Raw genomic sequence first — 16,032 nt, 5'->3', positions numbered from 1 at the left:
TCATCAATCGTGTGCCGTGGAGACCATCATCAGTAAAACGAATAATTGACAACCTGAGACAGTATGCAACTGCAACAAAACCACATGATTCATGCCTCCCAGATTAAATCTGCATAGGCCTTCGTAACCGGCCAGCTCGTCGTTCGATCCGGCACTACGATAGTATGACACTGGTCACTGAGATAGCTGAGAGAAAACCGTCCTCATAGCCGCCGTCGGTGACGAAAGAATCAGGATGACGGCGACACCTCACACACCCGCGGGCGCGGCGGTGCCGTAAAACGTTGACTCAGGTGACTGCGCACAAATCACCTTCTCTCCTCTTCCTCCACCCCCAGTTCGCCGGGTACAGGAGAGATCGCGGCTCTCACCACTGACCGGTGACGTCAGCGGCAACCGAAAGCGGCCGGAGAACGAATCATGGCGACTGAGGCATCACAGTCCAGCCCCAGAGAATCAGGAAATAAAACTGACACTTAAAGCCTTCTCACGATATTACTTGTTACACATACGTAATATAAGCTGCTACGAGAATACCGATTGTGTTACAAAATGTCATCCTTCACCTTCACACCTGGCCTGGCACGCTAGGATATAACATTTCATCAACATTTCTATGACAAATTGATTACAAACGAACCTTGACATCGTCGTTTGAAGCCTCAGGACCTGTCAGGAGAAGCACCTGCCGTATTTCCCACCCTGTCCAGCCAGTCATGACGGGTAGGGTTGTTCAAAAAAAACGATTTTTGGAAAAGTATACGGGCTCATGGCTCATGTGGTGCGGTATTCTTTTCTGAGTCCAATGATACCCTTTTTTTCCGAAAAGTATTCCTGCTAGGCGCTGCTCAAACCGCTTAAAGAGGACCATGTTACGCCCGCCGACCGGCCGGTGTCAATAAGGGCGAGAACTCGACGCCGCGCGCCGGCGGCAGCGCCTTATCGGCACCGCGCGCCACGGCATCTGCCGGCCGGCCGGATGGGCAGTGGGAAGTTACAAGCGCGTGGTCTTATTGCACACGATCGGGGTGAGCTATCCCATGTTTTCGGGGCGGAAAGTTTCAGTGCAGCATCGGTGCGGCTGCTGCGGTGGTCTGTGTCGATGGTACAGAAAATAACTCAAACAGAGCTTAGAAAAGACTGAATGATTCCGGATAGTTGCCTCGAAACAATCCGTTTCAAGAATACAGCTGCCTTCTTAACGTACTGTATCACTTTTTAATTCTTCAAAAAGCAAGCTCTGAGCAATAACAGACTTCTTTGCATTGCTGTTGATAATTTAAGTTGCTTTTGGACGGTGGCTCGCAGCTCCAATATGCTGCCGCGTAACTCTATTCCAACGACGAAACGGCAACTTAGCGAGAATCGAAAATTTAACGAAGTAGGTACAACAGGAGCTGGCAAGGCTCCTGCATTGGTCCATCCGTCATGAGTGACACACCGGGGTAATGTGTCACGTCAGGGCAGAGCTGTGTTCTATGCCGGGTCTGGATTCGGGTCTTGATCGGCATCGCCGTGGGCACGGCCGCCCTGGCCGGACTGCCGGCGTCGCTTATGCTCGAAAGATTGGATAAACGGCGCTTTATAGGTACTCCGGCTAATGTCTCTACTCATGTCTCACTTCGTCACACTGTCAGGGTGGCCACCCTGTCATTCCCGGACATGCTATGTTTTATTTCGGCCTGCTAATCTAAGTTAAACCTGGCGTCGATTCTGTTGCTTCAGCATTTGACATCAACGTATCTGCATAATGACATTGGTGACGCCCATGCTCGTCAAACCCACCCCCAAACTTGGACCGATGACTTCCGGGTCTTCATATTCTGTTCTTGTGCATTGTCAGCTCTTGCTGTACGTAAATCGTGAATTTTCGATTCTCGCACAGTTGCGCGTTTCGCCGTTAGATTTAAGATGCGTGGCAGCATATTGGGGGTGCGAGCCACCGTCCAAAGGTAACGTGAATTGTCAACAGCAATGCAAAGAAGTCTGTTATTGCTCAGAGTTTGCTTTTTAAAGAATTAACAAGTGATACGGTACGTTAAGAAGGCAAATGTATTCTTGAAATGGATTGTTTCGAGGCAACTAACCGGAATCATTCAGTCTTTTCTCAGCTATGTTTGCTTATTTTCTGTACCATCGACACAGACCACCGCAGCAGCCGCACCGATGCTGCACTGAAACTTTCCGCCCCGAAAACATGGGATAGCTCACCCCGATCGTGTGCAATAAGACCACACACTTATAACTTCCCACCGCCCAGCCGGCCACCCGGCAGGTGTCGTGGCGCGCGGTGCCGATAAGGCGCTGCCGCCCGTGCGCGGCGTCGAATTCTCGCCCTTATTGACACCGGCCGGTCGGCGGGCGTAACATGGTCCGCTTTAAGCCGTTTGAGGAGCCCCTAACAGTTAATACTTTTCAGAAAAATGGGCATCATTGGACTCAGAAAAGAATACCGCACCACATGAGCCATGAGCCCGTATACTTTTCCAAAATTCGGTTTTTTTGAACAACCCTAATGACGGGGCATACCAGAGTCAGAGCGCTGAGCTGGCAGTGGCGGTGGGCCCGCCACCGACCCGAGAAATCAGCACCTCTCTGCACGTGCCTAGCGCTGGGGCCACGTTCACGGCTCCGTGACTGGGCCGGCGGTGCACACAGGGCGTCACTGTGCACTGTGCACACCTCAGCGTCTGTGCACAGTGACGTGCACGACTGGCTCACATCCGCCCGCTGAGCGCGCGGTGAGAGCTGTGAGCTGGTGAGAGGGAGGGTTTGGTGAGCTGTCAGCTTCCGTTAGCAAGTCAGGAGCGGATCAGAGACCCCAACGGATAGGATAGGACCTGCGAGTGTTGTGAAAGTCTGCGCCGCTGCTCCAGATACTATAAGTCTACTCGACCGCTTATTACCCACCATGCGGGCTACTCGAAGTATCGGGGCTTTGGAAACTTCTGCCGGCGCCGTAACTTTGGAGCGCCGGCAGCTGTCTGTCAGCGCAAACATCTGCCCATCAGCAGACCGTTCGGCGAACTGCCGGCAGCCAGCAAACGTCACCGAATTTATGGGGTCGCTTCCGGCCGCAGCTCAACGCATTGTCACTCGTGACAGTTTCACATGTTGGCGCTGATTAGTCGGATAGAAATGAAATTGAACTGAGACATTTCCGAGTACTATCGATCCATTGGACTCCGTCACTGACGTCATTCCTGCTTCATCCAATCCTGTAGAACGGCATCTAAATTGTCCACCAGTTTCCAACTGTATCCATTCGGCGCCGTGGTGCCTTTGAACCGTTTGCCAGCTAGCGTATGGAGACCGCCACCCCGATATCAAATTAGCGGACTTGTAGCGCATGGGTGAAACCTGGAGCACATGAAGCCATCCGACATGGGAATGAGACTCACGAGCTGGGCCGACTCGCGAGCTGGGATGACTCCTATCGACTCATTGGTCGGTAGGAGTCAGAGTAAGTGTCGACTCACCAGTCGGTAGTCAGACTCAGAGTCGAGTCACTGGCCGGCACCCAAAGCGGCCTGTCTCATTGGTATGCGGCTCGGCTGAAGCTCGTCAACCAGCTGGGAAAACAGAGCGAAGCGCCGGGACGGATGACTATTGACTGCGACCCGCCGTCTGTGTGCGTGTCTGTGCGCGTGTGTACTTCGGAGGCGGTGACGGAGACGAAATAACGGCACGAGGAGTGTGGCGAGACGTGACGACACGCAGCCCAGCTGAACATGGCGTGAACGATAGCACTGAGAAGGCGCGTCGTGACTCGTGATGTCGAAATGCGACATTGCGACACGGTGAGTATCCAAAAACGGACGACGAAACTGGCGAGAATCTCTAATCGTGACCGATGACTGGCTTTTGTTCGATGGTGAGGAATGTGGAATGGATGGTAAGGCATTTGGCACACCAACTTTGACACCGCCTCGCCAACAATGTGCTTTACCACTGTGTAAATGTTCTGTCTGACCACAGCAAATAAGTCATGGCACTCGAGCCGAGTGGACTTTGGTCGCACAAACTTCAGCTGCGGCGCTCCAGTGACATTCGTGTCGGCTGATGTAACACCGTCCACCACTCCTTTACCTCCACCTTCAGCCGCCGTATCTCACGCCCACCGGCCATTGATGACCCCCGCAGCCCCGGCGCTCTGCTAACCCGGACCACACAGCCCCCGCGCTCTGCTAACCCAACACTCGCAGCCCCCGGTGGTCTGCTCCAGCCCTCTGCTGCCCTGCCCATCCACCTCCAGTTCAAGCCACGTCAGTCCTCGCCACCTTCAGACCATACCCTAAGCCAAGCGCCAAGCCATGGCCACCATAACCCACGTCAAGTTCCAGCCCTCGCTGTCTCAGCCCACACAGCCTCCAGCTCACGTCTCGCTCCGCCAAACTATACCGAGGTCCCGGCTTCGATCCTTCCGGCGCGCGGCCGTTTTGGTCATGACGGTGTGCTAAGCGGCTCCGAGAGGCGGCCACGACCCCCTCGGGAGCCACCGCCGCCCAGCCGCCGCGACCCGTGATGGACGCGGCCGTTCCGACCAGAGCGGACCGACCGCCGAACCGGAGACCACTGACCGACCACAGGGCAGAGTTAGGACTCGATCGCCGCGCGCTGGTAAGTGAGACGGACGGCCGATGGCCCAGCAGGTCGGCGTGGGGTGGCCGCAGGGTCAAGGTCCTTTTGGGTCGTTGGGTCGCGCCCCGGGTCGCCGCCCGAGGTCGTGGGCTGGATAGGGTGGGTGAAGGGTCACTGTAGCAGTCATCGGGTCATCGGGAAACCTGAGGTCGACCGCACCGATAGTAACTTCTTTTGACATTTGAATCGATGAAAATCTAACCATGTTAAGCCAGGGGCATCTGCTATCAAAACAGAATGAAGCGAACTGCCGAACCGTATGTAGTCAAAGCGAAAACAGAATTGACCATTATATGGATATATACGTCTTACGTGCAAACACGCATCATGCATATATCAACACGGGCAATCGTTTGATGCTATTTTGCGCAATATAGTTATATGGGTCTGGCTGGATATTTGGACTTCTCCTAAAAGCACTCAGCAGTGCACACAATGTTTGAGCTCATCCGAGCTATCGTGTGACAAAACAAATCATCTGTCGGGATTGATAGGTCGACATTTATTGATGACTTTTAGAATAATTTTTTTATACTGAAGAAAGTGTGGTTCAGTTATTGCCAAAGAAAATAAATCAACTACAATCCACAAGAGTGAGCACAGAGCGCAGCTCGATTGCTGAACACATCACCATGGTTAACAAGCTATTAATGTCAAATTTCATTTTAGCAGAACACTCGATAGAACTAACAGCTTCAGTAGTCAGCTCGATCTCGGTCCAATATTACGGCGTCGTCGTTAATCCGTCTGCACTGTCTAACTGGCAAAGTTGGACAGTATTAGAGTGGGACATCTTGTGTTCACATCAGGGCCAGCCGAGTACATCAATCTCAGTTTAATCTCGGGCTCCGGACACAACTGTCGCTAGTTGCGACCATAACCAACTCATCCCGCCGATGAGATCCCATCAGAGTTGTCAGGTACCGGGAAACGGGCGCTGTTTAGGTGATTAGGTGATCGAAATGGGCGTTGTAACACGCCGTTGAATGACTAGGAGAGTTGAGACGGGTCAAAATGGATAGTTCAAAATTAGAGTTGCAAAGTTTCCCTACCGCACTACCGGCATGCCGGTAAATTTTCACTACCGCAGGTTTTTTCGTGGTATCTGGCATGTCTTGCCGGTAGCATGCCGGTATTTTTGATTTTGCACAAAAATAGAAAATATCAGCATATGGTTTAAACTTTGGGCACTAAGAGGCTATCAAATTATAATTACAGCAATATTAGCCACTGCAAAATACATTTTGTGGTAGAAGTTACATTGCTAAGGGTAGGGATAACACATGGACCTCAGCGATTCACAGGTTTCGTTATAATTAGGATTGTCAAGAATCTACTGTGGTCAATAAATAGAAGAATATTTATTCATGCTGCAAAAGCTCGATCAATCAGTAAGTCTAATGGTATGTAATAGGTAAAATACAACAAAATAAATAAATGTTCATGACAACGTTCCCTAGAGGAAAAGGCAGAATCAAAACACCACAAAACACATTGTTCGGAAACTGGCCTTGAGTCCTGAGATGTGGTCTGAGATACTCTACAAAGTATTTGACACTGAAAATCCAGCTGAAAAGGCAGGTATTAGGTAGCCCTGAGCCTGACTTTGGTCCCAAAAATGAAATGAAAATCAAATAAACTGGCATTTTGTCTCATCTTTACAAGAAAACACAATATGCATACAAAATAAACAAAGTGGCGCAGAATAACAGGGGAACCAACTCCAAGGATTGACTTTTTAGATCTTCCCTCCCCTGATGGAAGGATGTAAGATGATGACGTTATATTTATTCGTATGCCTTTTTGGTTTAATTCCTGAAAGGGAATGCATTTTCTTGTAGTGAACTAAACTCACAATGTTGATTACATCAGAATTCAATATCGTTTTGGATCATTTACATCAACAAATCATTTATGAGGCAGTCTGCTACAGTTCAGAAACTTTTTTTTTTGCAGCAATTTAATCAGCTGGTTAAAAGTCTCTGTTATTATGGCGCATCTGTTTCGAAATCTTTGATAGTTGATAACCTTGTGTTTGGAGAGGGGAAGATACTTCGAGAAAGCGGGTAATATATCGTTTTTATGCATATTATTTGGTGACTGTTCTCAGGACAAGTGAGTTTTTCACATTTTTCAAATGATTCGTATCTTATTCATGAGCCAGCAAGCCATGGCGAAAAGGAAAAAAGGTGTTGATCTCGCTTCCTCAGGCACATGGCCGAATCTGTAGGTACTTTTTATGTTGTGGCCATCTAGATTTCAAAATTCGATTTTGGTTGGTAGGTTCCTGCAACATTTTAGGAGAATGTGGAATAGTAGAACACCTCTGAAATGTTAATGTGATTACTGCTAACTTGAACTGTCCAGTCTTCAGAAACAATTCAGTAATTTAAGTTCTTTTTGTCATTGCTTTTTTGATGCTTTTTTCTTACTGCTTTTTGTATAGGCAATACCTCTTTGATTACACGTGATATTTTAACAGTTATAGACTGGAACTGAGTTTCAAAATTGTGGGTATTTGTGGGGCCAACTGAGCCAAAATCATCCTGTTCGTAGTTAGGTTGGACATTGGGTGGCTGCTGGGTGGGAACTGGGATGGGTACTAAAATTGCCAAAGTGTGGCATCTCTTGTAGGGGTAAGCTAGAATCAACAGTGCAGGTATTTTTAGTATGCCGGTAATTTGGTGGTGTTTTTGCTTGGGTCGTGGTAGCATGCCGGTATCCCAGAAAATTTTTGTGGGGCGGGGCGGTGCCGGTAGCAGCCTTTGGGGGAAATTTTGCAACTCTATTCAAAATGGATACGACGGGTTGAAGCATTTGTGGTTCTTAATTTGGGAATGTTCTCTTCCTTTCTATGTATGCCTTCATATGCAAATGCATGTGCGATTGAATGTAGAGAGAGAGAGAGAGAGAGAGAGAGAGAGAGAGAGAGAGAGAGAGAGAGAGAGAGAGAGAGAGAGAGAGAGAGAGAGAGAGAGAGAGAGAGAGAGAGAGAGAGAGAGAGAGAGAGAGAGAGAGAGAGAGAGAGAGAGAGAGAGAGAGAGAGAGAGAAAGAGAGAACCGAACTGAACAGTTCTTATCTTAAAGGGATCTAAAAAAGGAAGATCAAAAGGTTGTTGAATAACTTATGTAGCCAACTTACTAGCCTATCACTTCCGTAAGCATAAACGGATTTTATCCCGTCGAATATCCAAAAATATTACAAGTGACTAGGTACTTCTTTTGTTTTCACTGCATGCAATGGCAGTTACCTACACGCTTCAAAGTTTTGTACTAAAAGTAGATTCACTAAAGTTGTCATGAAAAGTTTCATGAAAAAACGATTTCATGAAAAATGTGGACGATATACCTACCAATGCTTTTAAATCGATTTCGCGCTTCTCAATGAAAGCCACACATACTGTAAGAATGGCAACATCCAACGTTCTCCACAATGCTCATCATAGAGACAAAGATCATGCTTCAGTCAACCGATTCTTTATTTATACAGCTGTAAGATGATGGAACTGTTCAGCTTCAACGGCTGATGCCTGAAGGGATCTGCGAATTGTCGCTATGAGGGTCACCGAACACTGTCAAAAACAGTGGCTTATGGCAGCGGGGAGCGGCATGAAACTCTGCCACCTGACAGATGAGCTTGTCATTATGTCACACATAGCTGCTGTTACATGATGGGAAAGGGACGGGACAGACGAGATGCAGGACGGGACACGACGGGACTGGGACAGGACGGGATTGGGACAGGACGGGACTGGGACAGGACGGGACTGGGACAGGACGGGACTGGGACAGAACGGGACTGGGACAGGACGAGACTGGGATAGGACGGGACTGGGACAAGATTAGGACTGGGACAACAGACCTGTGTGACCCAGTGGAGATGTCAGCTTTCTGGCGACTAGGTCAGTCTTCCGCTGGCATCCCGCTGTGTGAGGCGTGTCCTGGTGTCAGGAGTAGGGGCGGGTCATGGTGTCAGAGACAGCTGGTCTGGTGGGGACAGTAGCAGACCCGAGCCAGCACTCGCTGGTCCAGGCCCAGCAGCGATAGTGCTGGCGAGTGGAACCTGCCTATTGCCTAACTTAGGGATAGTGGCGTTGCTGTTGACAAAGATGCGAGGGATAGAAGAGGCTGTATGCGCTCATGTGCTGAAAATTGTCCTTGGGTGTTGCATTATTAAGTGGTGACCTAGCCCGCCCACCACATATACGTATATGAGTGCGGTAGATAAATTGCTGAATTGCTTTTCATCCCTTCCGTGCCCATCATCCGACTCGAGGAGCAATGTTGAAAATAATGTAGGTGGGCGCTCCTTGCGTGCTCGAGATCTTCAGCATGTTAATGTAGCATTTCAGAAGTTCCTGAAGAATATTTTACGTGGTGACTGAATACTAAAAAAAAAACGCCCTAACATCCGACACGAGCTCTATGACGTCATTCGCTCGACTGACGGAAAGGATCAACAATTGATACATGACACGCGAAAGAGAAGCGGTTCGTGCTGTGAGGAGCACGGATCACTGTCATCAGGTGGCGGCCGTGTGATGGTAGCGATTCGGCGCGTGTTTACTTTCCTCGAGTACAGTGGCTGACACGTGGACCCTTCACTCCCTCCGAGGCAGAGGTGGGTGGCTCTAGCAGTGGTTCACCTCCCACCCTGTGACCGCACCTGTACCGTCCAGTCATGAAGTTGTCTCGGGCTCTCACCTCGACTTGGCGGGCTCCGGGTCGGCTCCGTTCTGCGGCGATATTTTGCCGGCCAGTGTGTCCAGGGTGCTGAGTTTGCGGGCCTGCTCGGAGGCCGCCAACTCAGCTGAGTTTGGTTGGTCACGGTGCATGGCAGCGGCTCACTCACACACACCGCCAGAAGCTGGCTGAGCTTCGGCTGCAGCTCAGGACACACCGCCACCGTCCGGTGGACACGGACCGAAACTCCGTCACTTGGACTCAGTGGCCGAGTAAACTCCCTCTCTCACTCTCAGTATCCGAGCGAACGCCTTCACTCACTCGGTGAATCACAGCACCCGCTGTTGAGGCTCGTCAGTTTATCAAACTCAACTCAGCAGGCTTAGCTCAACTTTGGTTGAAACTCACACAGTACCGATCCTAACTCACCCACACACAGGTCACTTCCATTTACTCACGGTCCGAAGACAGCACTGAAGCTTCCCTGCAGCCTCAACGGGACTTCCCCGTCGTGAGAACAGTTTCAGAATAGCTCGCTGTCCAAATAACCTAAGAAACCGTTCGTAGTTTGTATACCAATTAATGTGACTGAATCACTCTACATAGCAGCCTCACTCAGTCTAGTCACGTTTCTCACGTGCCGGGGTATCGGTAACCGGTGCGTTTCACACGGTCCGCTTCTCACGTCTGACTTGTCACCGTGCAGTGCGCTCAGTCGGACACCACCCCTCAGCACTCGTCACCGCAAAGCACGGCGGTCACCCACCGGTCCACCACTCGTCACAATCGCTCGTCTCGGCCCGCACGCCGGTCCGCGCTATTCGTCCAGGGAGCTCCGGCCGGCCACACCTCCCCTCGGCTCTCCAACCGACAAACTGAGGCGCCGCCGCTGCCACCGCCGCCGCTGCCGGGAGCACGCGCCGCCGCGCCGGGCTAGGCTGGGCTACCGGTCACCGGAGTCGGCGCCAGTGACATGACCCCGGGGTGGGAGGGGTGATCAAAGACAGCAACTGATCGGCCTGGAAGACAGTGGGGATCAGATGGCGTGTCAGGTGCAGCTCTGCTGTGACACTAGCGACATCTTGTGACGGGTGCGTACTGGTCACAGGCGAGCAGGTCAGGGCCGGGCCGTCGATCGAATGGGTTGCTGTTGCCGCCTGGCATAATAATGTGACCTCATGACACACCTACAGCTTAGGGTGAAGTCGTATAAGAGTACGCACTTAGTGGATTTTTTGCTCTCATTTGTTAAATATTTGAAAGAAAGAAATCGCAAATATGGCATATTAAAGTTCATTGAATTCGCCATCAACCCATGAGGCAACGATCCTTCAGAGTAAGTGGAAGTGGTCTATAACTGACGTTTTCTGAACCGCTGCTGTTGCGTACTCTTACCACATGGGGTGTGTAAGAGTACGCACACCATGCGGGTGGAGTACGCAAGCATATAAACACACACCTATAGGCAGCTTTTACTGTCCAAATGCTTGGCATCAAACTCAGAAGACTTTTAATCTAATTCTAGTATCAAAAAAAGAAAAAGCATTAAAATAAATCTTGCATATCTATAAATCAAGAAAGAATCAAGCCATGTGACTTTAAAAATGTACAATCAAAAGGGAGAATAAATCGTATTTAGAAGAATTTCGGGTACGCATCTGCCTCACCATGCTCCATTGATGATTTACCTACAAAACAAACGTCTTTGAGCGATATCTCAATAATTTGATATTTCTGTATATTCGATATAGGTAATGTATAATTCTGCGTACTCTTACCCTCATGAACAGTGCGTACTCTTACCGTACATGCTTTTCGCGCACAAACAACCCCGAAACATTGTGTAAAACTTCACAAACAGAAAATTGCACTGCACAGTATTTCACCAGAAAACCTCACAAGTTTCCCACAACAATCACGAAAATGTACCTTATCTCAACTGCCAAGTATCAAAATTATTGTACCATACCATAATAATATCATAACGCTCCAAAATAATATTCATCGCCTTAAACTCAACAGCGTCGCCGCACAACGTCCACGTTCCGTTGGTGACAAACACGTACTGGCGGCTTCATGTCACTTCATGAACTCGACAAACCCGCGTTGCTAGGCAACCGAAACAGCTGATGCGTACTCTTATCGCCCGCGTCCTCTTACCCGCCCTTACCCTACGCCCAAATGAACGTTTCAAATGTAATCAGCAGTTTTTCACTCTTTCACTTGTTGAAATTACAATCGCGTTGTAGATACTAGATTACCCTCTTGTATTGACCTCCATTCTTGTCATGTCAATGGCATGTCAAACTTGATGCTATCCTATAGGTTGGTGCACGGTCTTCCGTTTCCCCTCACATTTCCACCCCTAGACAGTTCAGCTTCTCCTCAGTTTCAGTTTCAGGTGTGTGTTCTCCGACCTATGTGCATTGTGCATCCACGCCCGACATTATACATCCACGTCCCGACCCGACTGCCGTGCTACCAGTCTTGCCCTAGGCCCCCGTGCTCACCATCCCTTCCACCAATCAGAATTTTCTGCCATTCTCTGCTCTATTTTCATCTAACTTCCTTTGCCGTCATCACCAAATTCCGTCTCCCGTTCCCCGCGCTCTATCTTCCTTTCTCCTTCCTCTGTCCTGTCTCCCTGCTCTCTCTCCTTCTGCCTCCGCTTTGCCCTTCTATCGCCTCGCGGCTCGCTCTACATCCTGTCTTCAATGCTGCGTCTCCCGTCTTACCTCTGTCATCAGCAAATGCCGCACATCAGCGGCGTATTTAGAAAATCGCGAAGGGGGGGGGGGGCCAAGGGTTTGGAGGGCGCCACCTCACCCAAGGAGGGCGCCATACGGTCGCGAGATAAAAAATCGCTCAGTGGGGGTTGGGGGGTTGGGAGGCGTTTTTTTACCATGCCACCAGTTTTTTTTTTTGCGTAACCTCGTATAGGTCGTGCTGCATTGATTTTGCATCGTGTGTATTCTTTATACTCCAGGTCACAAAAGGTCAAGTGTTCTTGAAATGCTGCGCCGAAGGCGCGCGAAATTTTTGAAAACAACCTTTTCCTCCGCTTTTTAGGCACGCCTTTTATACGATCACTGTTCAAAGCTCCTCTCGCTCTTTTACCAAATTTGAAGGTGTAAAAAATACCTAAGGTTTGGTCGGGCCGCTGCCACACAAACTGTACAGAAAGCTTGGCTCATGGGTGTCGATGTATAAAAGTTTATTGGCGGTGGCATATCTACGCACCAGATCACCGTATCGGATTGATACCGGAGCGCGAGATGCGTAAACATCATCCAAATTACCTTAGACCAGCCTTCATAGCCTTCTCACAGATGCATACAGTGTACCCACATAACCAGTTTCAATCACCGAAACTTCAGATGCCTGCTGTTGCGCCCGAACCTGTTGACAATACTTAATCGTAATCCATATAGATGCCATGATGCACGTGCCATGCCACGGCCCAAGGATCAATCCGTTAAGAACAAAGACGTGTTTTATGCATCGTAGAGCGTAGATAGTTTTGGTAGGTATAGATACTTCATTCATTGTGCTGAATGCACGTTCATTTGTGGCAGTTTTCACAGGCAAGACATCAACTATGTGCAATAGAACGACTAAGTTGAAAAACATGCCAAAGGAGTAAATAAATGATAGGAGGGCAGCGATCAACGGATGTTGCCAATAGGTAGAAGGGCTGCGATCCACAGGAGGGCACTAATAGGTAGAAGAGCCCCGATCAACATCCCGAGTTTCGACAGTAGGGCACCGATAGGTAGGAAGTTGGCGAGCAGCAGGAGGGCGCCAATGGATAGAAGGGCAGCGATCAACAGGAGGGCACCAATAGGTAGGAGGGCGCCGATCAACAATCAACAGGAGGGCGCCACCAGGTAAGAGGGTGGCGAGGAACAGGAGAGCACCAATAGGAGGGTGGCGATCAACAAGAGGTCGCCAATAGGTGGGAGGGCGGTCATCAACTGGAAGTCGCCAATGAGCGGAAGGGTGACGATTAAAATGGGGGTGGCAATGGTGAGGAGGGCGCCTTTGCTCAAGAGGATGACACGAACAGGAGGGCGTCTGTGCGGAGGGCGCTGGTCAACAGGAAGGTGCCAGTGGATAGGAGGGCGGTGATCAACAGGAGGGTGCCAGTGGTTAGGAGGGCGGCGATCTACACGAGGGCGCCAATAGGAGAAGGGCCCCGATTAACATTCAACAGGAAGGACTAGGGAACCAATAGGTAGGAGGGCGGCACTGAACAAGAGGGTGCCAAAAGGGAGAAAGGCGGCCTTCAAAATTTCACATGAGGGCTCAATAGGTAGGAGAGCGCCAATAATTATGAGGACGCCGATCAGCAGAAGGGCGGCAATGTGTAGCAGGGTGGCGACCTACAGGAGGGCGCCTTCGGGTGAGAGGGCGCTTATTTACAGGACAGCGGCTTACATAGGCGACCACCGTTACGCTTAGAGAGCTACAGCCTACAAATGTGGTTGGAGGGGGCCCGAGGGAGCCCTCCAACCGTATTTGGAGGGCGTATTTGGAATGGGCGTCCTCCGAGGGCGCCCTCCATCCGTATTTTCCCTGTAAACACATTCGCGATTGGAGGGCGCCCTCCAGTCGCGATTGTTTTTCGATTCGATTATATCACAATTGCATTTGCGATTGGAGGGCGCCTTCGGCGCCCAAGGGGGGGGCCATGGCCCAGTGGCCCCCCCCCCCTGCCTACGCCCCTGCCGCACATAGCACCTGACGCCGCGGGCCAAAATAGTGCGTCCGATGGCGGCGACCGTCGCGCTGCGCCACGGCTCGCCTCACCTGCGTCACGCCACGCCGCTGTCGTAGTATGACATCATCAGGAGCTGTGGACGACCTGAGGCGTGAGTGGTGGCGTTTGCCTCCTGTGGTGGTGTTCGCAGAAACCCATGGTATGAAACTATGAAAGAAGCAGGGATGGCATCGGCTGGTAGATACAATGAAGTAGTTTTTTATTTCCAATGGCGAATAAAATAATTAACCAACTCGGGGAAGCACATAAGTCACTTTCAAATACATTCCAGTTTAATCAGCTTTAAGTTTTAACCATGACGTCGTACCCGAGCATGGTAGCAGCGTATGTTAGTCGATCGCCTCCTCGGTTGAACGGGGCGGGCCGGTCGGACTGCATATTTACTATTTACCCAGCCGTCCCCCGCCTGCGTCACGCCGGGCTGGGCTGGCCGCCGACAATGGCCCGCTATGGAGCGCACCAGCTGTTTGCCGTACCTATGTTTACTCGGGGCGGAGGGTTGACTTTGTCCTCGGCTGGCCGGTCCTGCGCGTCAGGCAGCTGCCCTGGTGAGCGGTGGCGTAGAGAGAGAGAGAGAGAGAGAGAGAGAGAGAGAGAGAGAGAGAGAGAGAGAGAGAGAGAGAGAGAGAGAGAGAGGGTGGAGAGAAAGAGAGAGAGATGGAGAGAGAGGGGGGAGGGAGAGAGAGGGGGAGATAGAGGGGAATAATGGGGAGTCGGAGAGATTCGATGACAAAATAGGTGTCAGGTGACGTCACGGACTGAGTCAATTCGGTTTTGTTTTACTATGCTTTTGAATCTAACCCTCGCCGGCCGAGGGAGGGGGGTGGGTGGGTGCCGGCACCCCCTCTCCCATAGGGTTTTTCGCGATAGCTCTGAACACGCTGGCGATAGAGAGCTGAAACTTGGCATACCTGACCTTTGATTCAATTCGGATCTTTTGACACCAAGCGCATCTTCGGGTCAGGTCAGGTCACTGACCTATGACGTCATAAGTGAACCTCTGCACGGTCTTCAGATGTCGCAACTTGGCAACGCCCTCACTGCCAGAGGAGCTATCACAGGGAAATGAAGCAACTTGCAGGATCTAACATCCATTACGAGTCTCACAACTAATGAATCTCGGATCTTTCCTAAAGGTCATATGAGGTCAGGTCATTTTCGTGACCTCACCATTACATATAAGTCAATGGGGAAAAATAAAAACTGCTATTCTGGCACCGTGAACGATCTCCAACTATCTCAAGCACACAGAATCAAGATTTGATGCACACCTTGCAAGGTTAGATGCGTCACTTTTGCTTTGTTTACCTTGCATAACGTCATTTATGACGTCATTAGGGTCATATTAGTTTTTTCGTCAATAACTCCCGATCAAATTGAGCTAGCGAGTCGGGAAAGCCACCAATGGACTCAGGAAGACCTGCCGAATCGAATGGTATGCGATATGACCTCCTTCGACCAACTTCGTGACCTGGGGACGCTGACCTGACCGTGACCTGAGGTCAACACTCTAAGTTCACCTCACCCAAACAAAAAGTATATCATTCGACGCGCCTGAGCGAGGCGAACAAGATGCTGCCAAAATCGCAGCTCTGCGACCGTTTTTTCGAAGCTATTCACCAAAAACGGAACCGTACCTTGGGGCACTTGACCTGACCTCAGAGGTCACCGGTTGACCTAGGACCTTAAAATCAGGTATCAATCTCTGCGTCTCGTAACGGCGCACACGCTCGTTTTTTCCGCGACGCGCTAGCTCCACCAGGGGCGAAACGGCGAGGGGGGTCGTACTCCCCCCTTGGACGGCGCGTATGTAGAAAACCAATAGGTCCGGCGAGGGTTAAGTTCGTTGTTGATCTGCTCATGGCCCGATAGGCGTTATCACAAGTGTATTCGCGGCCATTGGGGCGACGTAAGAAAAGAAGAAACCA

General features: G+C 50.4%; 1 protein-coding gene across 3 annotated transcripts in view; it reads right to left on the bottom strand.

Annotated features, from left to right (window-relative positions):
- Positions 1-10,352, bottom strand: part of LOC122394068 (CUGBP Elav-like family member 1) — a 103,926-nt gene extending 93,574 nt beyond the window's left edge. Inside the window, exons 1-2 of one of the 3 annotated variants that reach the window (XM_043390625.1) lie at positions 9,769-10,193; positions 9,346-9,518 (exon numbers count right to left, since the gene is read on the bottom strand). In XM_043390625.1, the coding sequence (XP_043246560.1) occupies positions 9,346-9,476 (131 nt within the window). In that variant the 5' untranslated portion in view covers positions 9,477-9,518; positions 9,769-10,193. Of the gene's footprint in view, positions 1-9,345 lie in introns of all 3 variants that reach the window. The other 2 variants (XM_043390626.1, XM_043390627.1) reach the window with 2 other exon arrangements.
- Between the last annotated feature and the right edge of the window lie 5,680 nt (positions 10,353-16,032).

The sequence above is a fragment of the Amphibalanus amphitrite genome, unplaced genomic scaffold, assembly GCF_019059575.1.
Source record: "Amphibalanus amphitrite isolate SeventyFive unplaced genomic scaffold, NRLGWU_Aamphi_draft 000571F_arrow, whole genome shotgun sequence".
NCBI lineage: Eukaryota > Metazoa > Arthropoda > Thecostraca > Balanomorpha > Balanidae > Amphibalanus > Amphibalanus amphitrite.
Note: the sequence above shows the minus strand (reverse complement) of the source record. Positions and strands in the feature narration are given on the sequence as shown.